The 26,096-nt window shown below is 48.8% G+C and overlaps 1 protein-coding gene across 2 annotated transcripts; it reads right to left on the bottom strand.

The window, feature by feature from the left end:
- Positions 1-242: 242 nt before the first annotated feature.
- On the bottom strand, positions 243-19,985 carry FAM131A (family with sequence similarity 131 member A). 2 transcript variants are annotated; one of them, XM_060274339.1, is made up of 5 exons: positions 19,898-19,985; positions 14,508-14,690; positions 5,737-5,888; positions 2,742-2,774; positions 243-1,124 (listed from the first exon to the last, which is right to left on the bottom strand). In XM_060274339.1, exons 1-5 carry the CDS (start codon positions 19,965-19,967, stop codon positions 669-671), a joined length of 894 nt encoding a protein of 297 aa, XP_060130322.1. In that variant the 5' UTR covers positions 19,968-19,985; the 3' UTR covers positions 243-668. The 2 variants fall into 2 exon arrangements, with proteins under 2 accessions (XP_060130322.1, XP_034989769.1); XM_035133878.2 differs by lacking the exon at positions 2,742-2,774 and having other exon boundaries at positions 243-1,189; positions 5,760-5,888.
- Positions 19,986-26,096: the final 6,111 nt, after the last annotated feature.

Below are 26,096 nucleotides of genomic sequence, written 5' to 3'. Positions count from 1 at the left end.
CCAGAGAAGTTAGAAGGGGAAGGGGGTCAGGCGCGGAGATATACATATATATTTATAGATATATATATTAGTTAAATCGTCTTAAGGGTCGTCGTCATCACAGTTGAGCCATGCCACTTGGACAGCATGAGACGCGCCTCTTCTCCTCTCCCCCCCCCGGGTGGGGGCACTGAGATCAGGGAGAGCACAGCATGCTCCCAACAGGCCCTGGATTTTTTTGGGGGGGGGTGGGGTTGTCCAGCTGTCGTTGCCCCGTTGTTGCTTTTGTTCTGTTACTTTGCTTGATTCTTCCCCCCACCCCCACCCTCAAGACATTCTCATGCAAAGAAAACGAAACAGATCACGAGAGAGAAAGAGAGAGAAAATGCAGCAGGCAAAATCCACGGAGCCACACGTGGGAGAGGCCCCCCCCTCAGGCTTCAATGGTTGGATCAGATGGCACAGTGGAGGTGAAGGCAGGAGGGCAGGGCAGGGCAGGGCAGGGGGGCACTGGTCGGCTTACCACCCTGCCTCCCCCTGCCCTGCAGACAGCTAGGCCGCCACCCGGTGAGGGAAGGGGGAACCCCCGCTCCAGGACGACTGGCAGGCCACGGAGCATGGTCGAGGGTGGATACCACGGAGCAGGACAGAAAAATGGCAGGTGAAGCATGCCACGGCAACAGTGGGTCTCACTGCTCGCCGGTGTCTTCCTCTTGCTCTTCTTCCTCCTCTTCATTGTCATCGAGGGAGACCACGCCCGAAGAGGCCACATCGGACACTTTCCTCCGGACCTGGCAGCTGTCCTCGTGACCCTTGTAGTCCTTGCAGGGGATGCCCTCGTCTTCGGTGGGCGAGAGGCAGGACTCGGTGAAGGACATGGAGTACATTGAGTCCAGGCACTCGAGCTGCGCCAGGCTCCGGAAGGCACATTCCCCGGCTGTCTGTGGGGGCAACTTGGAGAGGAGGAGCTCCTCCTCACCCGACATGGAGCCCAGCAGCTTGGCGGCCAGTTCTGAGGGCGAGCCCAGCTCCTTGAGGAGGAGGCTGTCCTCCAGGCTGCAGAGGCTGGAGCACAAGGTCTCCGGAGAGATGGTGGTCTGGGAGGAGTCACTCTCTGGGTCGCAGGAGCCTTGGCGGGCATTCAGCTGGCACAAGCGGCTGTGCAGGAGACTCTGCAGCAGGGCGCTGGGGGGAAGCTGGCTCACGGCATCTGCAACACAGCAATGGGAGGGCGTGAGTAGCGTGGCATTCAAGGGACACAGGGGACGGCCCTGAGGTCCAAAGCAATGTTCGAAATTAGCCAGGCGCATTTTGCACCTGGTTATCGGCCATTGGGGCCAAATGAAGATGCCTGGCCTTTCCTGTAAAATTGCTAGAGAGAACTTGGTGAGAACACTTCCCTTTGTGCCCTGGCAGGAAGAAGGTGTAGCTATATATGCTTCTCCCTGCCTGAACACATTGTCTTCCCACTCAACTCCAACATGCCTACAATGTGAGAACATCTGCAAGTCTGAGCTCCAGCTCAGACTCCATTTTTAAGCTAGATTTAAGTTTGCCTTAGTAACTACTCAATCACTATTTTCACCCTACCTGAACAAAACTGCTGTGTCTGTTACTCTTTAAAATGTATTGCGGGTGAGTGAATGTCATTGTTACCTTTTTCAAGGCTGTTTGTGCGTGATGATAGTTTTAAGGGGGAGGAAAGGAGGAAATTCCAGGAAAACCCAGTCTTTTCCAGAAAATCCAGATTTTCCAGGATAAAGGATAAATCCAGCATCCTGGATTATTAGAACTAAAAGGCTAAAACTAGCCTATCTAAGCTTCCCTTTTAAGATGCAAATGGGTGGCACTCTGCTGAACTCACAAACCCGAGGAAGGAAGGATAATATCTAACAAATATATCATCTCCAAGCATCTAATCATATCCCAACACAAATGGTTCAGCTAACCCTGAAAACTCTTTGAGCCCATTCAGTTTCCCAAAATTTGCAGCTAGCTAGCTAGCTAACATTAAAAACACACACATACACTTTAGCAGGGCTTACAGTAGCCCTCCCCAACGTGGGGAAGCAGGTGGCTCTTTGCCTTGGCTACCCCTGTGACGTTCGTTCCTGCAACCGGAGAGAGGTAACTTTCCCATCTATGCCTCCTCCTCCTCCCCATTGCCCACTCATTCTAATTATACAGAGGAGTAATTAGAACTTTCCTTAGATGCTGCACCACAGATTACTGCTGACTTTCTTTGATATGCAAATAGCGCTCGATTCATCGGCAGTTAATTGTAGGAAAAAGGGAGCTTTTGTCTGCGCAAGAAGGACGCAGATTACACACTCTGCCAACACACGGGTGCCAGCTGGCGGGCTCTCCGTGGGCGCAGAAGGCCCTGCAACCTGCGGAACCATGCCAAGGGGCAAGCAGGAAACAGCAGGTGAGGAAGGCCAGTAGCCCAACATACAATATATGGGGACAGATAGCGATGCTCATATACCCCCTTTCTGCAAAGGCAATTTTGTCTTTCAGTCTTAGCCAGTGTTCAAATGGAAACATGGTGGCTGAGGCTGGCACAACCCAGAGTACGCCAACTGGGACGTTCATATATCTGAGCAATTTAGTGGCTGCTGCTTCATTTTTATTACATTTTACGTTTACTGTATATCTTGTCTTTCTTCCCAAAGAAGCCCAGGGCGACAAACAGACACACAACTTAAGCAAAATGAATTCTATAGCAACGTTCTACAAACAAACATGTCAGTTAAAAACACCCGAAAGTCATAACTTTTGAAAACATCCTCCAGCTGTACCTTAAACACAAGCATCATCTAGTAATCCTGCTACGTTTGTGGACCCCTCTATGTTGGGGCTGCCATTTTTGCAAGAAGGTAGCTGTTACCGGCTGCCGTTTCTATCTGCTACACCTAATATGAGCCTCACTCACTTGGAGACAGAAGACGCCCACTTTGGTTCACCCACTTGCAAGGCCAGACATGGAACGTTTGGGGCAAGTTGATTTCCTGCTTAGGCTTCTGCATCATCAGGTTGAAGGCAGAAGAAAATGTTGCTAGAAGATCTAACAAAATCAAGCACCTCCCAGCACCATTTTTCAAGACCTTGAGTTTGGTCTTCTAGTGCCCCAATATTGGCACAATTTTGCAGGTGAGTTCAAGTGGCACCCAAGTCATCTTGCTAAACCCAAAGAACCCATTTCCTTACTATCGTAATAGCTCTAGAACTGATTGCAGAATCAGTTGGGCCACCTGAAAGTCATTCTTTAATGCAGTGGTTCCCAACTGGTGGGGACATCAGAGGGGTCCACTGCACCATTCACATAACAAAAACTACCATAGAGATATCAAAATGTTCAAAAGTAGGGGGTCCATGGCTTGGCTTTTGAAAAACCGGGTGTCTGCAGCATAGCTGCCAAGTTATCCCCTTTTTAAAGGGATTTTCCCTTATGCTGAATAGGCTTCCTCACGAGAAAAGGGAAAACTTGGCAGCTATGGTCTGCAGTACTTAGCTAACTGGGAACCACAGCTTTGGATGACTAGGGAGTGGGTGTTCATGTCTCCCTTGGAAGAATGGAAGAGGCTGCCTGACCTCAGATTTGTAGAAGATCACAAGGAGTTTGGTTCTTTGAGACTGCTATTATGTTGAAGGTTTTCATCTCAGTTACATTACATTCAGGCTGTGTTTCTAAATACTAGTGTACTGTAAATGAAGGGAAAGAAAAGATTCCAGTTCTCCTGAGAGCATCTGATCACACTTGCCTTCCTTTGTTAGCCTTTTGAGGGTCCTTTCAATAGTGATATATATATATATATATATATATATATATATATATATATATATATATATATATATATATATATATATATATATATACCAAATGTTGGATGGTGACTCCCAAACCACCCTCTTTCCTTCATCTTCTTTCTTCCCTCCCTTTATCCTGATGTTGAAGAAGTGCAGTATACTTTTTTTCTTTAGCCCCATATTCCCATGTGGTTTCTCTAAGTCCTTAAACAGGGCTCCACATTAATGGGGTCTCTCTTGTCCATGGTGACTGCCTGTATCTTTTGATTAAATTTGCTCCTTAGCTGTGATGCACAATAAATTTTATCCTATTGTTCAACCCATCTTTTCTCACTTTTCAGTTTGCTAACTAATGGCCACAATCCCTCCACCTGCCCTGACACTGGAATGAGATTATTTTAAGAGTTATGAGAGGTGCTGGATTGGGACATGGGGCAAAGTGTAGCTTGCTCTGCAAATTCCAGGAGGTGGAATGTGCCCCCCCCCCCAGCAACACGCAAAATCACATCACATGCAGTGCAATGCATGTAGATCCATGGAAGATAAGTTAGGAAGATCAATACAGAGTACAGAGTGCATATGGGAAATCGTAACATAATAATAATAATAATAATAATAATAATAATAATAATAATAATAATAATTGGGACCTGTTTCCTCAGAGTGCTGTTAAGTAGTGGGGAGATTTTTCTTCATTTCTGCAACTCCTGTCACTGAATGGAAAGCCTGCTCCCTAATTTTAAGTGCATTTGCTCTGTGACGAGAGGAAAGGTACTCCTTAAATGCTCAGTGGTACCCTCCTCCTGGATTAAATGAGAAGACACCATATCTATTTGATCCAAGGAGGGATTTAACCAAAGTGGAAGGTGATGCTGCTAAAGGGGTGAGGCTGGAGGAAGAGGGTTGCAGCTCCAAGACCACAGGAGAGGCTTTTCCGTGGGGATCAGACACAACTGCTGGCAACGGGGCTTGTATGCTCAGTAACACACCTGATTTCCTAGTGCCAGAGCGGAGAGACAAGTCGTGGCTGACACTACCTTGCTTGCGCCATTTGGGACTCTCCTGGGGGATCTGACTCAGCGTTCAAGGTGTGGCTTCTCCTCGGGGGGTGGGGGTGGGGCACCACACGTCAACATGCACACCAGGCGGCGGTTGGTTCATTAGGGTAAATGGGACACTGTTCTAGTAATCTCAGTCTGCCCTCAGCCGTCCCCCATCTTCCTGCCTTCTTTCTTAGAGCTAGTCCAGAGGGTGTCCCGGGCTGCCTTGCCCCTGCTCCTCAGTCTCAGGGTTGCCCTTGTACAACTCAGCAGGGAGGAGGAAAATGAAGAAATGGTTGGCTCCACCATCATTGGTTTGGGCTCTGCCGACGGTTGGGCTCCCTGCCTTCTGCCCTACCAGCTCCCATGCGCAACAACCACCCCCGGTGCCAGGGATTGGGATCCAGAAGTTGTTGGACTCCAACTCCCATCAGCCACAGCCAGCATGGCCAGCAGTCAGGAATGATGGGAACTGAAGTCCTGCGGCACCTGGAGGCCCATAGATTTCATGCTGCACATCCCTGATGTCATACCCTCTGACATGTTGTGGCAAAAAACCGGGATGCTATCTTCTGGGACAAGTCGTGTGACCAACATGAGATAGTGGCCCCGAAAGAGGTGTTTTTTTCTGGGGCCACTGCTCAAAAATGAACGTTTTGGGGCTCTGAAAAAAGCATGGTTTTTTTTTTTTTTTTGGTGCAAAGCCATATGAGATCGCAGTGCCCAAAATGGCTGCCATGCTCTCACACGAAGAAACATAACATCTCGGTTTTATCAGGACAGTTGAGGGGGATGTGATGTACGCTTCTCGCTCTCCACCTTGAAATATGAGGCGGGTTTTTTGGAGTGTCCATAAGGGACTCTGCCGTGTGGACTCCACACCCTGAGGGGTGCAACTGGCTATGACCCCCCCCCCACACACACACTCACCAGCTGGTTGTGTTGAGTCGGTGGAAGTGGCAAAATCTTCATCGTAGGACTCGTCGTTGGAATCATCGCCATCCACCGAAGACCAGGCCCTCAGCTTGGCTTCGGCGATGGCAAATTGTTCGGCCACACCTAGCAAGGAGAGCGAGATGTCAGTCAGGGGAAGAGAGGCAGAGCCTAAGGGCAACAGCGTATCCCACAAAACATTCTGAACGAGAAGTTGGCAAGAGGGACTGCTGTGCATGACGGGCAGAAATTTGAGGTTCTCACAGTCATAGGGATACAGTGATGCGTGGGATAAGATGCCCCTTGTTGAATTAGCTGTGAGTTATTCTATGATTCCATGAATCTTAGGCCACAGCTGTCAAAATGCTCAGTGACACGAGGAAGATGTTCCACAACCAAACCCACTACGTTCCAGGCGCTGGTGCCAACTTCTTTCTGGAGAGAGATGCCCGTAAACATTGCAGCGTTCTAATCTCATGGAACTGCAAATATAGAGCAAACACCTGTTGGTTCATTCCCTTTTGTGCAGGTCTTAAAGGCATGGGAGCCTTTGGCAAAAAAGGAAGATTTGGCAGCTGCATGGCAGAGTGAGGATTTGAACTCTGGTCTCCTGGGCACTAGCCGGACACTCAGACCACTGTACCACACTGACTCTCTCAGTTCCTGGTTTACTGGGCACCAGGGCAGTCTCGAGCAGGTCGGGTGCCCTGGCGCTGAGGCGCGGAGATCGCTCCGGCACCCTCACCCTCGCAGCACGCAGCACGGCTTCGTTGTGCAGTGCCCCACCTGCCAGCCCGGCGCCCTGCCGCCGCGCGCCACCGGGACTATACCTAGAGCCAGCCCTGCTGGGCACCTCTGGAAAACCTACTAAACTGAGAAATCAGGCCTTAAGTTTCCCACCTGGAATTTATCCAGAAGAATTGCTCCAGCTGAATTTTATTTTATTTTAAACTTCTGGGTATGTGAGGAAGAGGCATGATTACGGGGTCTTTTAGGGCAGTTTATTCTCAGATTCACACCTCTTATTATCTATCACACCTTTCCGGACCCTGAGAGCCAGGAAAGGCAGTTTTTGTAGCCTTTGGGTGGCCTTCGAGTAATTCCCCCCCCCCTAGAGCAGATCTTGTGAAATGAATGGACCGTACTTAGTTATGTTAATTAATTTCAGTGGGTCTACTTTGAATAAAATTTAGTGGAATGCCACTTAATTTTTAGGTACCACTTGAGCATAAAAAGCAATTCTTTTCACCTTAGCAATGAGGAAACTTTAGGATCCCCAAGAAGCCACATTCCTCTGCACAAGAATTCTTCTATGGACTCCCCCCCCCTCTCTCACACACACTTTTTTCACGGCTCATCCACACTTTTGCTTGACCCAAAATTTGATCATATAGTGTACCAATTAATTCCCTGGGTCCAAAAGTTTTTGTCATTGTTCCATGTCTGTGCCTTGAGAAAATCCAATCTGAGCTACTGAATCGGACCTTATCAGATGTGTAGAAAATCGGAGCAGAGATTTTTGCTTAAGTTTAGCAGTTTATCAGGTAAGGTCAGAATAAAAATTATATATTAAAAAAAATAGTATATGTCAAGCGAAAGTGTGGATGAGCCCCAATTTTCCCTTAACTGTCACTTTCTGTTGTTGAAGAGCTGCCCTCCTCACCTCACTTTGCAAAAATAAGGACAGGCACTAACTCCCTCTCCCCCACCCTCTCTGGAAAGTCCATCAGCTGGTCAAACTCTCCCTCCCTCCCCTCTCTCCCCTTCTCCCATCTTCTGCTTTCAAGCCCAATCAGGCTCCTCTTTCTTGGGATGACCTTCTCTCTCTTCCCTTCCTGTGCTTTCCTCTTCTTTCTCAGCTGTTTCGTCCGAAAATCTCAGATTCCCCTTTCCTTGCTCCCAAGCCTATTCTCTTCCAATTGCTTTCTTTCTGATTCTTGCCTTAAAACGTTTGCCAGGGCCTCAGAAAACCACCCATCGAACTTCCTTCCTCCTGTTTCTTTTTCTAAAGCAAGCAGCATTCATTTCCACCTTCACCCTTGAGCCAAATCTCATTCTTCTAGTTTCAATCCGCATCCTTCTTCCACCCCCCCTTACCTCTTTTCCCTGACCACTTTGACTGCATCCTATTTTTTTTTCTGCTGTTTTCAGACATGCTTTTAGAACTGACAGCTTGTAGATTAGCTGCAACTCGTTAGCCTATTGTTAAGAGCACTGTTTTAGGAAGGGCTTGTGTCAATTAACATCTGCTCTGTGTATTCCTTAATAAGTATGCTAATTCCCCTTTGATACAATAGCATTTACTTTTGATTTATCTTTCTTTATTGTCCTTGTTAACCATTGGAGTGCAAAATTCTGGAGTGCATCCATGCCTCTGTGTGAAAAAGAAGGCCCTAAAAAGGGGAGATGGGATCATAGAATCACAGAACTGTAGAGTTGGAAGGGAACATGGTAAAAAAGGTAAAGGAGACCTGGACTGTTAAGTCCAGTCAAAGGTGACTATGGGGTTGCGGCGCTCATCTCGCTTTCAGGCCAAGGGAGCCAGTGTTTGTCTACAGACAGCCTTCTGGGTCATGTGGCCAGCATGACTAAACCACTTCTGGCAGAAGAGAATGTGATGGAAACCAAAGCGCATGGAAACACCGTTTACCTTTCTCACCACAGTGGTACCTATTTATCTACTTGCACTGGCAGGAGCTGGGACACCCCATCACAGGGATTCGAACTGCCGACCTTCTGATCGGCAAGCCCAAGAGGCTCTGTAGTTTAGACCACAGCGCTACCCGCGTTGGAAGGGAACATGAGGGTCATCCAATCCAACCCCCTGCAATGCAGGAATCACAGCACATGGAAACTGCATATAAACTGCATACTTCCTAACATTTATGACAAGCTGACATCTCTCACATTCATTGTTCCCTGTTTGTAAAAGTGGGGAAGAATCACTACCTAAGGGCTGTCATGTGAAAGATGGAGCAAGCTTGTTTTCTGCTGCTCTGGAGGGTAGGACCCAATCCAAAGATTCAAATTACAAGAAAGGAGATTCCGATGAAACATTAGGAAGAACATTCTTACAGTAAGAGCGATTTGACAGTGAAACAGACTCCATCGGGAAGTGGTGGTCTCTTCCTTGGAGAGGCTGGATGACAATCTCATAATTTAGCTGTAATTCCTGCACTGCAGGGGGTTGGGCTAGATTGGCTTTAGGGTACCTCCCAACTCTGCAATTCTATCATCCTATGAACATGAATTCATTATGAATGCAAGATTCTGGAGCACATTTCTAATCAGCGGAAACCCAAAGGCTTACACCTCTTCCATCCACCCATTCGACTTGCCAGGTGGCGGGTGAATCACATGCAAATACCTTTACATTCTGTGCTGCAAAGAGGAAAGAAGGCAGCTTCATACACCTGTTCCCTCCTTGGGCCTCTCACCTGGCCTTCTTTGTCCATCTATGCTTTAATAAGCAAGACTCATGTGCTCCAGGCAGCTGGTGAAGGGAGAGAGGGCTGGAACAGGTCCAGGGAGGGAAGGGATGCAAGGAGCTGCTTTTGTATCCTCTTGCACATTTGAATATTTAAGGAAGTAGATGGGATCTCCAAGTCACCATCTGATAACCCTATTCCCAAGAAAATCCCCAGAAGGGAGATTATTATCCCAAGGTCAATTTAGACAAGTTGTCAACAGTCTCAGAGGAAACCCTCCCTGTTCACCTTGCCAAGTGATTTTCACATATTCATCGGCTTCAAATATGTTCACATTTTAGATTACACATGGCCCAAGGCGAAGCTGAAAAAAGCCCCAATCTCGGCTGGTAAATTGTGCAAATCAGGAAAGTTAGCATGGCACTACCTAATTTACATGTTTTATTGCAGACAAAAGATTTGTTTATTTATTAGATTAGGGTATCACACGGTGGGGAGGAGAGGGGGCAGCAACTGATTTTCCTGAGTCTGATATTTCCTGCCAATAAATGGATTTTGAGGGGCAGAGACTGATGTGTCCAGAGGAGGCTCCGAGGCAGGGGGTGCAAGAGAGTTGCCTCTGATCCTGGAGTTAGTAAAGGCAACGGTAAAGGGACCCCTGACCATTAGGTCCAGTCGCAAGCATCGCATCCCACCTGGAGTTAATATGTAGCTATTAATACTAGCAACGTGGGTGGCACTGTGGGTTAAACCACAGAGCCTAGGGCTTGCCGATCAGAAGGTCGGCGGTTCGAATCCCCGTGACGGGGTGAACTCCCGTTGCTCGGTCCCTGCTTCTGCCAACCTAGCAGTTTGAAAGCAAGTAGATAAATAGGTACCGCTCCGGCGGGAAGGTAAACAGCGTTTCTGTGTGCTGCTCTGGTTCGCCACATTACCTGGCCACATTACCTGGAAGCTGTACACTGGCTCCCTCGGCCAATAAAGTGAGATGAGCACCGCAACCCCAGAGTCGTCCGCGACTGGACCTAATGGTCAGGAGTCCCTTTACCTTTACCTATAAATACTAGCAGCCATTGATCCATCAGCCAAGCCCCCCCCCCCCCGCCCCGTTCCCCACCAGCTCGGAATATGTGCAGACTGGCCATTGGAGTCAGCTCACACAACCCAGGCACTTCTCTTTTTGCAAACATGAGTCATTTGCGGGACCCTCAAGAGTCTGGAGCACACAACTGGACTGAGCTGAATATCTGTTAATTTTACTTGTCAGAAAGCAGCCACGCTTGTTGTTAAATGGGGGCCTGGGGGTGGCTAATTTGGGGCTGCAGCTGCCTGTGTGCGTCACCTCCTGGGGGAGAAGGAGGAGGGGTGGGGATAGGCAGACACTCCCAGCTTCAGGCTCCAACCATTACATTTAGCCCTGTTGAATCAGAGCCCAAGATGTGGTTGAAAGACAAACAGCAATTCACCCCTGATGGAGGCAGAAGTAGGTGACCAACAGATGCAGAGGAGAAGGTGCTCTGCATTTAATTCTTGCAGGATTCTCAGCAGGTGCAGCTTGTGGAAAAACTAAGGGAGAAGAACTTCTAACTATTATGAGTGAGAAAGGTAAAGGTAAAGGACCCTTGGATGGTTGAGTCCAGTCAAAGGCGTCTATGACGTGCGGCGCTCATCTCGCTGCAGGCCGATGGAGCCAGCTTTGGCCACAGACAGCTTTTCCGGGTCATGTGGCCGGCATGACTAAACTGCTTCTGGCACAACGGAACATCGTGGTGGAAGCCAGAGTGCATGGAAACACTGTTTACCTTCCCGCCGCAGCAGTACCTATTTAATCTACTTGCACTTGACGTGCTTTTGAACTGCTAGGTTGGCAGGAGCTGGGACAGAGCAATGGGAGCTCACCCCATCACACAGATTTGAACCGCCAACCTTCTGATCAGCAAGCCCAAGAGGCTCAGTGGTTTAGACCACAGCGCCACTGGTGTCCCTCAGGAACAGGAACCCTGGCCACCTTGGCTCTCTGGTAGTATTAATTAGATCAGGGTTTCCAAAACATGGATCTCCAGCTGTTTTTGGACTACAGTTCCCATCATCTCCGACCACGGGTCCTGCTAGCTGGGGATGATGGGAGTTGTAGTCCAATAGCAGCTGGAGACCCAAGTTCAGGAATCCCTGAACTAGATGCACATGGTAGAATATGTCTATCAGTGGCCACTAGGCACAACACCACCAGGATTAGAGGCACATGACTCTGAACACCAGGGTGGTGGAGAGCGCTATTGTCTTCATCTCTTGCTTGTGGTCTTTCCAGAAGGCATTTGGATGGCCAAAGTGGGAAACTGAATATTGGACTAGATGAGCATTAGGTCTGATCCAGCAGGGCTCTTCCTTCCACTGTCAATGACAAAGGCACAGCACAAGACCAGACGGCATGAGTTCCAAGGAAGGAGAGGAGACAGAATAGCTATCTTCAAATATCTCAAGGGCTGTAGCATGGAAGATGGAGCAAGCTTGCGTTCTCCTGCTCTGGAGGGTAGGAGCAGAACCAATGGCTTCAAGTTACAAGAAAGGAGATTCTGACTAAACATCAGGAGAAACTTTCTGACAGTGAGAGCTCTTTGACGGTGGAACGGTCTCCCCCGGGAGGTGGTGGGCTCTCCTTCCTTGGAGATTTTAAAGCAGAGGTTGGATAGCCATCTGTTCTGGATGCTTTAGTAGAGATTCCTGCATTGCAGGGAGTTGGAGTACATGGCCCTTGGGGGTCCCTTCTGTGATTCTAAGAATAAATCACAGCAAAGCCCAGGGTCTAACTAACTTTGAGCATCCCAGTTTGTTTCACCATGCCTCTCCGTAAGCTGGCCACCTCAAATCCAATTGAAGTGATATCGGTCGGAGTTGGCATCACTCCTCATATGCCCTTTGGAATACCAACATGGCCTAGGCCTGACATGAATGCCAATGGCTTGACACGACCCAGGAAAAGTGGTACGTTGGCAAAAATGTTATCTGCAAGCTATTCCTGACCTATTGCTTTTTACTGGAAATTGCAAGGACCGTTTCACCTTAGAAGATGCTTCCTTGACTTGTCAGCAGCCCTTCTATAATTCCTCCTCCAGCACTATCCTGCAACCCCTCCTTGGTTTCAGGGTGCATTGGAGTTCACCGGATGACACCGAGGTTCGCAACATGGATGATTCTTTCATCTTCAGAGGGAGATATTGCCCTTATGGCAAAGGTGTAATTATGCCCATGCTGGCGGCCTCCCAAAAGGACGAGCAAATCCAGGGAGAAGAGCTTCCCCAGGGGTGGTTCTGTAGTCAACCCTCCTCTAGAAAACACGAGCTCTTTCAAAGGCAGGACACTGGAGCTGAGTTGCTCTGGCAGCAATCTTATCTGTCACTGTTTATCCTACCCCACGCCTGTCTCTCCCTAGCTGTCAGGAAGTGAACAGCTCAGCCCCGAAGGCAGGCCAGGCGCTTGGGTGACAGTCATGTCATGTGACAGTCCTTTTGTTCCCAAAGTTGGGACTTTGCGGTCAGGAAGACAACCGCTCTGTTGTTTGGGATGATTACTTTGCTTTGCCAGGCCCTCGAAGGGCACAGCTCTCAGGGTGAATGGAGAGGGGCAGCGGGTGAGAGGGAGCTAATTGTGCCCTCTCGCTGGCTCTTTCCCCCTGGTTCCTGGATCCTTTGGGTGACTCAGCTCCTGGCCTTGCATTTGGCCGAGCTCCTACAAGGACACAGCCGGCCTCCACTGCTGGCTGGCACAGGAGGTGGCACCAAGGGGGCAGCTAGGATGGCACAGCAGCTGTCGCACCTAGGGCCAGCACAGCTTGCCGAACGCCGGCCCTGAGGCACCCCTCCCTGTAGTGCCACCAACCCACTTTTAAAACCTTTGCTCCCTGAGAGAGGCTAGCAGAAATGTCCCTACGCATGCATGGAGAAATTGCTTTGCGTCGATCAAAATGATCTGGAAAACAGAAAACTGAATTGAGGGTTCCGAGCGGACGGAAGCAGAGTTTTGGTGCAGAGTCAGCAGCATTGTCTGGTGCCAAAATGTGGCATTATGTATTTCTCTCCAAAGCAAACAGACATTTTGATTGTGCCGTGCCCATGGCTTCTGAGGTTTGGCTGACAGAGAAGCAGGGAAATCGCCCATACGCAATGTACAAATTGGCATTTAGGTCCGTCGGCGGTGGACTTGCAAGAGCACCTGCAGCAGGTAAGCAAGCTTACACTGGCCTTTCTCCACTCTCACCCCCTACCCCCTTGTGACTGCCTGATCATCACAATCCTATATACTGGGGGTGGGGACTGGGTCCAGCCAGTGGGCGAGATCCTGCCCTTCCCCCAGCAAGCCATTTTGACCTGAGGTCACTAGGGCATCAGGGGACCCATTTTTTCTTTGGTGAATGGCAAGCTGGGCCACAAGGAAGGAGCCAAATCCAGTCTAGCTGGGCTTGGAGTTAGTGCTGATCAGCTGACAGGTGCCAAGTTCAAGCTCTGCTTTCTGCTGGGATTGGCTGGCTATGGAGTACTGCAACACAGCCCATCCCAGTGGGCATGAAGTGAGTGCCAATCAACTGACAGGAGTGCACTTTAAGGCTCCTGATTGGGCATTGGAAGTCGTATCCCTGCCTGGCCTTCCCCTGATGTCACGTGTAGTACCACAGAATTGTTTAATTGGAAGGGACCCTGAGGGTCATCTGGCCGAATCCACTGCAATGCAAGGATCACAGCTCTGACAGATGGCTATCCATCCTCTGCTTAAATCACAAAGGGCAGCCCACAACCTTCCCAGGGAGTCCATTCTACTGTTGAACAGCTGTTACTGTCAGAAAGTTCTTCCTGAGGCTTAGTTGGAATCTCCTTTCTTGTAACTGGAAGCCTTGGTTCAGGTCCTACTTTCCGGAGCAGGAAAAAACAACCTTGCTCCACCCTCCATGCGAGAGCCCTTGAGATATTTGAAGGTGGCTATCCTATCTCCTCTTACTCTTGTCTTTTCCAGGTGAAACATACCCAACTCCCTCAACCGTTCCTCATCAGGCTTGGTTTCCAGACCCTCCTCTGCACAGGACAGGATATGTTGCAATTCCCACTTGCAATTCCCTTGGGCAACTGGTTGACCACTGTGAGAACAAGATGCTGCACAAGATGGGACATTGGCCTGACCCCGGCAGGCTCTCTTCATGAGTGTTCCCTGCCCTGCAGCCTCAGAGCAGAAAGGCACATCATTTCTGTGTCTGTACAGCAGATAAACCCCCAACCTGATGCCACACCCCACGCTGCCTACTTTCCCCTCTCTCGCAGGCGGTTCCTACCTGCAGCGAACCTGGCCTCCTGCTCTCCTTCGCTGAGGTCCGAATAGGAGTTGAACGTGCTTTCCAGAGCCACCGGCGAGTCCATGGGCTTGCACCAGCCCTTCCACTCGATGAGGTGGGCCACCCTGCCTTGAGCCATGGCCGTGGGCTTGGTCACATGATCCTTCACCACCTGTGAAATACCTGCAATGGAGCAAGCAGGGTTAGAGGGGATGCCCCGGAGCTGCTGAGATGATCCGTGGCTCCACTTTGCGGTGAAACTCTCCATTCTGCAAATGGAGATGCTCCAGAGATGCTGGCACGCACCGCGACACGGGCTCCTTGGGTGGAAGCCAGACCCCGTGACTGAAGAGGCACCCTGATAAGGAACGGCTGAAAGGGCATCCTTATAAAAAGAGCCAACTAGATGTCATGCTCCGTCACATGTTAAATCATCCCGACTATCCCCTCCTGCCCAAAACATGCAGCGATGGCCTTCAGCAGGAAACCCACATTGGGGGTGGGGCTGGGTGTATGAGAGAGAGACTTTCTGCTGCCCATCAGGCAATGGCTTTTTCCACTTGCCTTGCCTCACCCTCCAGCCCTAGAAGCCTTTCCCAAACCATGACTTTAGGAACAGCAGAAGCAGCTGGGAAGAGTTCAGCAATTGTTATTATTTTTAAATAATCTTATAAGTTGCGTGTCTTTGCTTTTTAATATACAGTAATGGAACTTTTTTTTAAAAAAAAATGCAACCATCCACATCAGCCTTCATCAGTCTGGTGCTCTGCAGGTGATAGAATCACAGATTGTAGAGTTGAAAGGGACCCCAAGGATCATCTGCTCTAACCCCCTGCATTGCAGGAATATGAAGCTGTCCCATACAAGGATCAAACCTGCAACCTTGGTGTTATCAACACCACACTCTAACCAGCTGAGCTATCCACCTGGATAAAATTAAGAAGGCACCAACTCCATGCTGGCTGGACTTAATGGGAGTTGTGCATAAGAACCAGGGGGCCATGTAGTTCAGCATCCTGTTCTAACAGTGGCCAAGCAGATTCCTGTGGGAATCCCTCATGAAGGGTCTTAGCACAAGAGCAGTTCTGCCTCCTGCAGTTTCTAGCTGCTGGTATTCTGCCTCTGACTGTGGACTATTTTGTAGACCCAAACACCTGGAGGGCAAAAGCTGGTCCAAGCCATGCAGTCTGAAGGGGAACAGCTCAGCTCAGCTCAGCTCAGCTCCAGCCCCACTCCCTGATCACTTCATTCTGCTGCGCATGTACCCCAAGCCTCTCTCAGAGCTGCACAATTCAGCCTGAGAAGGATTACAGGCCCTTTGCTTAGCAAATCCAAGCCATGGAAATCTGACTTAGAGCTGCGCTTGGGAATTTATAGCCTGTGCGCATCCCTTCTGAAAGTATTTGCCACTTGGGATGTCACACATTCAGTTCCAGTGACAGGTATCATGTAATAGGTGACAGACGAGCTACAGTTGGCGTATTACCTCCCTGGCTTGCCTTCCCTGTTGCCGGATAATTATCTTGGGCGTATTTAAAAGGCAGTGATCTGCAATAACTGATTATAGCAGCTTCGCACATGCATTGAGACATAATGATCGGTGGGATAATGTAACACGAGAAATCCGCTCATTGACAATTCACCGGCTCTTTGTCATGCAACGCGCCCTTGGTTGATTGACGTAAAAAACAGAGAAATCAAGCTATGCAGAGCTGAAACTCTCAGCAACATTTGTAAGGGGTCCCATAACGTTCAGAGCTAACTTGGGTTCCCTTATTTGACTGGGAACTGGCCTGTCCTTTTCAGTTCTGAGAGTTGTACAGCCAACACAGTATAATGGTTATAGTGCCAGACTAGGACTCTGGGAGAACAGGGTTCAAATCCACACTTAGCCAAGAGGGCCGGTCACCACCTCTCAGCCTAACCAACCTTACAGGGTTGTTGTGAGAATAAAACAAGCAGTGATCAATAGTGGGTCCAACAGTCAAGAAGGCAGTTTCTGCACATGCTGTAGAGGGAAGTGAGGGGCAGGTGGGGCTTGTCAATCTGGGAAGGAAGCCCATCTAGGAGGAAAACTCTGACCCTAAACCAGGGGTCGGCAACCTAAGGCCCATGGGCCACAAGCAGCCCACGGGGGTCATTTTACTGGCCCATGAGCTGCCCATGAACCGATCACCTGCCCAGCGAGTCCCTGTGCGCTGCGCTAAACGGGCGCAGCACGGCGCAGGGACTTGCTTTCGCGGCACCGGAAATTGCGTCTGCGCAGACACAGATGCCGGAAATTGCGGGCACGTGCACTCATGCGCATCTGCGATCTGGCCCACAGAGGGGGCTCCGCAGAAGTGAACCGCAAGGTAAGCAAGGTAAGCCTTGCCGACCCCTGCCCTAAACCTCCACTGTCTTGTGGGATATCTTCGGGAGAAGAAAAGGCTGAGGAGTAGATCTTACACAGATTTGAAGTGGAGTCCCTAAGATGGTTTGGTGGCACCTTGTATGCCTCCTTCCAGCAATTCCTGTAGCCAAGCTGGTGCCAAACGTCTTGCTCTGCTTTCCTTTGGACCACATCAGTGAGGACGAGAGGGGAGTCTTGTCATCTGGGCAGCCCAGGACCTCCATACACACTGCTCAGGCTTGTGGCCTGGGGAGGTCACTTCAGTGCTGCTAATGCAGCGGCTTGACTTCGCTTTAGGAGACGCACTCCATTGTCTCTTGAGACACACAGTTGCAAACATCAATGCCACCTTGAGCTCCTTGGAGGGAAGTTGGGTTGTAAATACAGAGGTTCTCAAACTGTGGTCCTTAGACCACTGGTGGTCTTCAGGTGTTTAAAGGGGTCTGCAGAACAGCTAATAAGATTGGTAAATGGCACTGGATTTGGGTTTTTTTCTTCTCTGACAATGAAGATTCTGACTATTTTGCCCAAATACACCACTAAGGTCCTGGGCATAGGGCCTGTGATATTCTTAATAAGATACTGGTGGAGTGTACTAATTTTTCCATTAAACTCTACTAGTTAGAGGCCTATCTCCGAAACACAAGGCCCACAGTTTTCATAACGCAGCACTGGTTTTAAGGTTGCTGTCACCATTGAAGAAAAGATGTTTATTAAGTGGTCTGCACAGCCCCTAGGAAAGTGGTTTGAGAAATGCTGGCCGATTGTGTTTGGAATGATTTGATTTGGTGTTTTTCAAACTGTGTTCTATGAAATCCTAGGTTTTCTCGGAAGCCTATCAAGAGCCCAGAAGCTCAATAATGGTGGGCAAGATGCCCAAAAGGCCATTACAGATGTTCCACTGCAATGTTCGCCTATGGGAAAGTATGGGTGCATTGTAGGAGGCCTCTCAAATTTTTTTTTGGGGGGGGCAAACAGGTAGGCCTAAGACCTCTGTTTATCCTCCAGTATTAACTGAAATTAGACCATTTTACAGAATGCTAGGAGGAGGAGGGGGAGGGGGGGAGGAGGTGGTACAAGGACTCTTGAGTCTTGGCAGATGAATCCATCCATGGCAAACGAAACTATGCAGAAAGGGTTTCCTGGTGGGTCAGAAGATGGGTGGTATAATTTAAAGAAAATTCGCATTCTTAGTAAAAACAATGACAATATAATTAAAGTGCCAATGTGCCTCTGGGCTGGTCTGAAGCTCAACATAAAAAAAAAAACCAAGATCATGGCCACTGGTCCCATCACCTCCTGGCAAATAGAAGGGGAAGAAATGGAGGCAGTGAGAGATTTTACTTTCCTGGGCTCCTTGATCACTGCAGATTGTGACCATAGCTGCCAAGTTCTCCCTTTTTTTAAGGGAAATTCCCTTATGCTGAATAGGCTTCCTCACGAGAAAAGGGAAAACTTGGCAGCTATGATGGTGACAGCAGTCACGAAATTAAAAGACGCCTGCTTCTTGGGAGAAAAGCAATGACAAACGTAGACAGCATCTTAAAAAGCAGAGACATCACCTTGCCAACAAAGGTCCGTATAGTTAAAGCTATGGTTTTCCCAGTAGTGATGTATGGAAGTGAGAGCTGGACCATAAAGAAGGCTGGTCGCCGAAGAATTGATGCTTTTGAATTATGGTGCTGGAGGAGACTCTTGAGAGTCCCATGGACTGCAAGAAGATCAAACCTCTCCATTCTGAAGGAAATCAGCCCCGAGTGCTCACTGGAAGGACAGACCCTGAAGCTGAGGCTCCAATACTTTGGCCACCTCATGAGAAGAGAAGACTCCCTGGAAAAGACCCTTATGTTGGGAAAGATTGAGGGCACAAGGAGAAGGGGACGACAGAGGACGAGATGGTTGGACAGTGTTCTCGAAGTTACGAACATGAGTTTGACCAAACTGCAGGAGGCAGTGGAAGACAGGAGCGCCTGGCGTGCTCTGGTCCATGGGGTCACGAAGAGTCGGACATGACTAAACGACTAAACAACAACAACACCACATTGATTATTGCTTTCATTTTATGGATCAATGGTCTCGTTAGATAGCAAAATTCATGTTAAATTGCTGTTTTAGGGGTTGTTTTTAAAAGTCTAGAACGGATTAATCCATTTTGCATTACTTTCTATGGGAAAGCACGCCTGGGTTTTGGAACGGTTTGGTTTTGGAACGGACTTCCAGAACAGATTAAGTTTGAGATCCAAGGTACCACTGTATTTGAAAGCCAAAGGCCTGGGACTTTCCTACTCACAAGCCACAAGACAGTCTTAATTCAGGGTTGCACGGGCTGTCCAATTCTTGAAAGCGGTGAAGGGGAGCAGGGGGCAGCAAATTCCCTCCAGCAGTGCACCCTTAATGATTGCAGCTGAGACTTTGGCAGTGTATACAACATATATTTAAAGCACATCTCTGCCCTGCCCCAAGAATCCTGGGAACTCTAATCTCTTAAGAGTGCTGGGAACTGTACAGTTTCTAGGATTCTCTAGGAATGAAATGTGCCTTAAATGTACGGTGTGTATCCACTGTATGTCGCTATTTTCAAGTAGGATTCAATCACATGCCGTCAAATTCAGTTTTGCGCAGCTATAGTGGATTGGGACATCTTGCGCTAAAAATCCACTCCCCCCCCCATAGACTTTTTGCTGTAAGGAAAGTGACAGGGAAATACGCTTTAAAGCAAAGGATTGAGCTTGCTTAGTCGTCTAACCTCCCTGTAAACAAATCAGGATGGGTGCTCAATAAACAAGACACCTGGAAGCAGCCCATCAAGTAGGGAAGGTGAGCCAGTAGGATTAAATGAGCTTTACTCTTGCCTTATTGTTGCTTGGATGCTGCTAGTTGCTTTGAGCTTCCAGTGGGAAAGAAATACAGAGCATACAGTGACTGAAATGAGGCCCAGTGTTGTTGTTTCCCCCAGAAATGGAGAAACCCCCATCAAACTCCATTCCTAGCCCCTTACCGTGCAACGAGGACCGGGCGAGGGCCGCGATTTCTTGGATGGTGAGCGCTCGCCGGGACTTGGGTAACATTTCGACAGTGTCTTCAACATTTACCTTCAAGAGAAAAGGACAGTGAGGTCAGAGGTTGCCTCAAAGGGGGCTCAGACAGATGTCTAGTTGTAGGGTATGTATGGGTCTGTGGCCCTCCCTGTGTGTCTGTGTATAGGGTGGTTCGTTTTTCCATAGAACTGAAGGAGGACATTCTACAGAATTCAAACTGTTATACAATAAAATGCAATGTGTAAAATATAAAAGCAGCAATAAAAATACACTTAAATATCATGCAGCATCCAGCTCAGTGCATTGCAATTTTCAGAAAAATCAATGGCAGGCAGAAAAACCATTTAGTGGCCTGGCAAGAGACCACCAGGAATTGCAGACTGGTCTGCAGAGAGGGGTAGTTTGAGAACCACTGGAATAAGTCTCACCAACAACTCCGGAAATAAAAAAATCTGGTAGCTGGGTGGGCCTTGGAGGTGGAGCCAGAATACTCGGGGGGGGGGTAAAAAAAAAGTAAAGGACCCCTGGATGGTTGAGTCAAGTCAAAGGTGACTATGGGGTTGCGGTGCTCATCTCGCTTTCAGGCCAAGGGAGCTGGCATTTTCTACAGATAGCTTTCTGGGTCATGTGATCAGCATGACTAAACCGCTTCTGGTGCAACAGAACACCATGATGGAGGCCAGAGTGCATGGAAACACTGTTTACCTTCCTGCCGCGGTGGTACCTATTTATTTATTTATTTGCACAACTGCTAGGTTGGCAGAAGCTGGGACAAAGCAACAGGAGCTCACCCTGTCACGGGGATTTGAACCGCCGACCTTCTGATCAGCAAGCCCAAGAAGCTCAGTGGTTTAGACCACAGTGCCACACACGTCCAGGGTACCAGGAAGTAGGGGTGCAGTACCAGGAAGTAGGGGTGATTTGGGTTTTTTAAAAAATGTTGGTTCAGCAACAGCCCCAAAGAAAAAGCCCCCAAATCAAAACTTGACCTGCTCCTGGTTTTGTTTATTTGGGTCAGCTGTCAATTGGTATTGAATGTGGCTCATAAATACAAGTGGACCAACCAATTACAAAAGAAAGATACTGATTAATCACTTTAGCTGATTGATCAACAGATTAAATTTAAGGACCAAAACCTCGTCCATACTTCTTACACGGGAGTAATGTCAGAAGAGCACAAGGAGAAATAAATAAACGTGTTGCGAACCCTCGGCCCCATTGATTGAAATTTGCCTTTGCTAAGCAAAGCGGAGCCTTGATTAATTCACCAATTGAAGCTTTAATTGATTAATCTTTTAATTGAACTGCTTAAAGGTCGTAACCCTGTTTAAAATACATAAATCTGAATATATAGTTCTGTGTCTGCTTCACTTCCCTGAGACAATCCACAGTGGCAGGGTTAACAGGGTTTCGTTTCATTTAGATCAGAAGAGCCCTGGAGAGACTTAAGCTGTTCTTGTAATATCAATATAGAGACGTACTAGTGCAGCTTACTGGAAGCGAACGGGCTCCTACACTCAACAGATCTCCAGGGAACAGCTGTTGCAGCCCCTCCATAGGGCTCCCCACCCAGTTTCAGCTAACTCCAGCTTAAACCAAGGATAGCCTAAATGCTGCTCTCTGGATGTTCTGAACTACATCTCCCATAGTCCCTGATCATTGGCCATACTGGCTGCGGCTGATGGGAATTAGAATCATAGAATTGGAAGGGGTCCCTGAGGGTCATTTAGTCCAGCTGAAACACCTGGAGGGCACTAAGCTGGTCAGCCAGAAGCTAAGCACTCTATGCTCCCTCTCTCTGCCTCTCAACACCTGCCAAGAAGCTCTGAAGCAGCGATTCCTGGACTTTTTCTAGCCCTGGCCCCTGGCTCCACAAACTCATTCCCAGTGCCTCCTGCCCTCCACGATAAAGGGCATTATTCAGAAAAGCTATTTGCACAGCCCACAAAGGAAGAGGACACGAAAAATGATTTCAAATTGGATGGGGGGGGGACTGTGTGTTGAGATTCCTGCATTGCAGGGAGTTAACTAGATGACCCGCAGGGTTCCTCCCAATTCTGTGATCCTAAAACTCAAAATAGTAACAATCACAGAACCATAGAATTGTAGAGCTGGGAGGGACTCCTAGGGTCATCTAGTCCACCCCCTGCAATACAGGAATCTCAGCTAAAGCAGGGTCGGCAAATTTGTTTTAACTGCGGGCCGATCTACTGTCCCTCAGACCTTGTGGCGGGCCGGAGAAGTGGCACCAGGGGGGGGGGAGCTTGAAGAAGAGGCAGGGGGGCAAGTAGTCCTCCCCCCACCCCAGCCACTGCGCTTGCCTTCCCAGGGGCTGCTGCCACCACTGCTGCTTCTTGTGGGTAGGCAGAGTGAGCTCGTCCACTCTGCTTTCTGGCCCACAGGAGCAGTAGGGTGGCGGCGGCAGCGGTGGGAAGATGAGTGGCGTGAAAGGGCTGGCACCGGAGAGGGGCTGCTTAAAGTGGCGCTCAGCCAGCTCAGCTCAGCCCCCTTCCTCCTCTAGGCAGGGCGGGGAGAAGCCAGGGAGAGGGAGGGAGGAGGTGCCGCCACTGTGGTGTGTGAGAGGGGGTGTGTGGAATGGCGCAGGGTGGGAAATGATGCAGCCCGAACGAACAGAATCCCCACACCGATCCACGGACAGTCCGTGGGCCAGATCCTGAAGGCAATTGGGCCTGATCCAGCCCGTGGGCCTTAGTTTGCCGACCCTTGAGCTAAAGCGTCCATGACTGATCGCCATCCAACCTCTGAACTTGATCCAAAGTTAGAGGCTTCTCAAAGTTCAATAGTCATCCACATCTTCATTGGCGCCGTGCTGCCCCCTTGCCTCTTAGCACCCTCTAGATAATCTCACCACCCACCAGGGGACAGTACCACCCACTTTGGGAACCTCTGCTCCAAAGGGTGTCCCCTTCTGAAGGCGATGAGGAAAAAGATTTCGCTAGTGAATAAGGATCCTTGAGTTTCTTCTGTTAATTCCAGGGACACTCACTGAGAATTTATCATTGATCAGTTTAACAAAAGTTGACCAGCCAGCAAAAATACATGTTATGGTTAGTTAAAGGTAAAGGTAACCTTCCCGCCACAAACCTAACCTTACCTATTTATCTACTTGCACTGGTATGCTTTTGAAATGCTAGGTTGGCAGAAGCTAGGATAGAGCAACGGGAGCTCACCCAATCATGCAGAATCGAACTGCCAACCTTCCGATCAGCAAGCCCAAGAGGCTCGGTGCTTTAGCTGAGTGGAAAAGGTAACTAGATATCCACACACCTTCACATGCAGGAGGGGAGAATGGGCATGCACTCAGAGCACAGCCAGGAGACTTAACTCACTGCCCATTTAATCCATGGACAAAGTGACCCCAGAGAGCAATGTGCACAAATGGAGAGTCTCAATCTGGCTGTGTGCAGACTGACCAGTCCATGTGCATATTCTCTGCTTGAGGGCAATGCATATTGCCTAGGCAATGTTCAAAACATCTTTCATCTCATGTGTCAACTTCCCATTAATGATTATCCACCTATTGATCATATATTTCACCGCAGTGTGCAAAATCCCTCATTGATGCTGGCGGTTTATGCAACCCAGTTAGAGAAGCCTGGATCTACCCAGGGTTGGGTTCCCTGATCACGATGAGACCCTTTGCGCCTTCAAAGAGGCTGACATAAGGATCCATTTTCATGAATGATTTGCAATAGCGGGTAAAGAATGCATGAGTTGCAGCAGCAGCAGCAGGCTGCAAATAACCCTTGCACACAAGCAGGCCTAGTGGTCACAGCAGCTCCTCCCAGTTGTTCTGGCCCCAATGAAGCCGTTGATAGGACTGAAGGTCCCTGACTTCCCAATGCTCCCTAAGTCTCCTCCCTCGGTTCCTTCCCCAGCAGCCGAAGGCTCTGTCATCTTGCCTCTCCTCGCTCTGCCCTCTTCATTTCTCTGTGTGTTCTGGGAGACCAGGGAAATGGTCACAGCAGGAGAGGGGGGATTCCCTGGATTCTTCAGCAGCCTGCCTCATCTGTGTCAACTGGCCCCTTTCCTCTCCTGCCTCTGAGTCTGGACTGCCCTCTGCCCAAGAAATTACTCCAGGGACCGATGCAAGAACCGTTGTGTAATAATCAGTGGCAAATTCCAAGATTTTCATGTTGATGCGAGTCAGTGCCACAAGTGTGTCCATCCCACACTTTTGCACCCAACTCCAAAATAGGGGAAGGGGAATCCTTAACAGTCCATTTAGGACTAAGCATGCTCAGAGAGCACCGAATTCTTCCTGACTGCGAGGGGTGGTGTGAGAGAGAATGGAAAATCGGCGACAATGGGGGAATGGAATGGAGTGGCTGAAGATGTCAAGAGAACAACACTCCACACTGCTGCAACTTAATAATATCACTGTACATGTCTCTTTGGAGAGTTGCATAAGTAAAAAAAAAAAAGACAGGTCCCTGACCCCGGGTAGATGACGATCTAAATTTTGACAATGGGGAGGACAACAGAAGGAGGGCCAGGAGAGGAGAGGGAAGGATAAATTACAGCACGATGTTCACAGCACTGAACTGGGGATGGATCCCTTCCTGCGTGGAAGCATCCTGCTGTTTCAAAGCAGCCCAAGGATGGTAGAGTGGGTGGCTGCTCAGCTTGATGTGCAGAAAGCGGCAAGGAAAGGAGCCGAGGTGCTCCGTGTTTGTACCTGCCAAGCTGCCAGTCCCTGGGGTGGAGAGGCAGCTGGGTGTAATGAACAAGGCGCTGTGATGATTTTTATCAGGGACCTCAACGGAAACAAGACACCTACTCTCTCTCTGTGTGTGTGTGGCAGAACGATTGAGAATGATGGAAGGGAAAACAGAAAGCACAATAATGGGTAATGCTTCAGTCATTAAAGTATCTTGACACATGGGCCCTGGAAGAAGCGTCTGCAGTGGTGGAGAGAAGGTTTAGCAAAAAAATGAAGCTAAGCCGTGCATCTCTCTCTTATGTGGAATGTGATGGTTCCCACCCTCTCTCTGGGAAGAACAGCTCAGGGGTTGAAACTTGCGGAACCAACGTTTGGGTCAGCTCAAACCCACAAGACAAGGACACCTTAATAATCTGTAGCAAAAGAACAGAATAGGGTGCAAACGCTACAGACAGCTGTCTTCTGAGGCATTAGCTACCCTTCCCAAATTGGTGTCATCCGCAAATTTCATGAGCATCCCCTGAATTCCTTCATCCAAGTAGCTTATAAAGACGAGGAACAACAACTGTCCCAGGGAAGAACCCTGCAGTCACCCTCTTGTCACTTTCCCCCAGGATTATGAGGAACTGTTAGTGAGCACTCTTTGCATTCGGTCAGTCAACCTGCTACAAACCCACCTAACAACTACCTCGTCCACTCCACACTTTACCAGCTCTTCCCCAAGAATACCATGGGGGGGCTTTGTCAAAAGCCTTACTGAAATAGAGATACTCTACGTCCACAGTGTTTCCCTGATCCACTAAGCTTGTAACTCTATCAAGAAAAGAAATGAGATTTGTCTGGCATGACTTGTTTTTGAGAAACCCATGCTGGGTTTTAGTAATCACAGCATCCTTTTCTACCGTAAGTGCTCACAAACTGACTTGCAATTTCTTACTATTCATTTCCTCCCCGTTTTCAACATACAAAATACTTGATGGTTCTCCTTCTCTCCCAACAGCCGTGTGCTTAAGAGACAAGCTAGACATGAGAACTGTGGTGCATAAATACATAGCTGCCAAGTTTTCCCTTTTCTCGCGAGGAAGCCTATTCAGCATAAGGGAAAATCCCTTTAAAAAAGGGATAACTTGGCAGCTATGATAAATAAAAAGCTTTCAGGTCTGACTAAACTTTGCAGCCAGAGGGAGAGGCGATTCAGATCAGGAATGCTGGGGGAAAGCAACCTAGGAAGTTTCCTTATACCATGAGAGCAGAAGAAGAGCCCTAGCTAATAGGACCAGTGGTCAGAGAAGATGGGAATTGTAGTCCAAAACATCTGGAGGGCCGAAGTTTGGGGATGCCTGATTTAAACCCTTTCGTGTTCTGACATCTTACAAATGAAAATTGTCCCTTCTTCTATTTGGAAAAAAACTCCCATACATGTCTACAAGGAAAACGGTCCCTGCAAGGAGGATTTTCGTTTGGAGAACACACAC

Source organism: Zootoca vivipara, chromosome 5, assembly GCF_963506605.1.
Source record: "Zootoca vivipara chromosome 5, rZooViv1.1, whole genome shotgun sequence".
Lineage (NCBI taxonomy): Eukaryota > Metazoa > Chordata > Lepidosauria > Squamata > Lacertidae > Zootoca > Zootoca vivipara.
The sequence above is the reverse complement of the archived record's forward strand: the minus strand, read 5'-3'. Positions and strand labels throughout refer to the sequence as shown.

Coding starts and splice junctions, on each gene's coding strand:
- FAM131A (XM_035133878.2), bottom strand. CDS start 19,967: ATGTTACCCAAGTCCCGGCGAGCGCTCACCATCCAAGAAATCGCGGCC. Junction 14,691..19,897: donor CGCCCGGTCCTCGTTGCACG/GTAAGGGGCTAG, acceptor GCTCCATTGCAG/GTATTTCACAGGTGGTGAAG. Junction 1,190..5,759: donor CGACTCAACACAACCAGCTG/GTGAGTGTGTGT, acceptor GCTGTGTTGCAG/ATGCCGTGAGCCAGCTTCCC.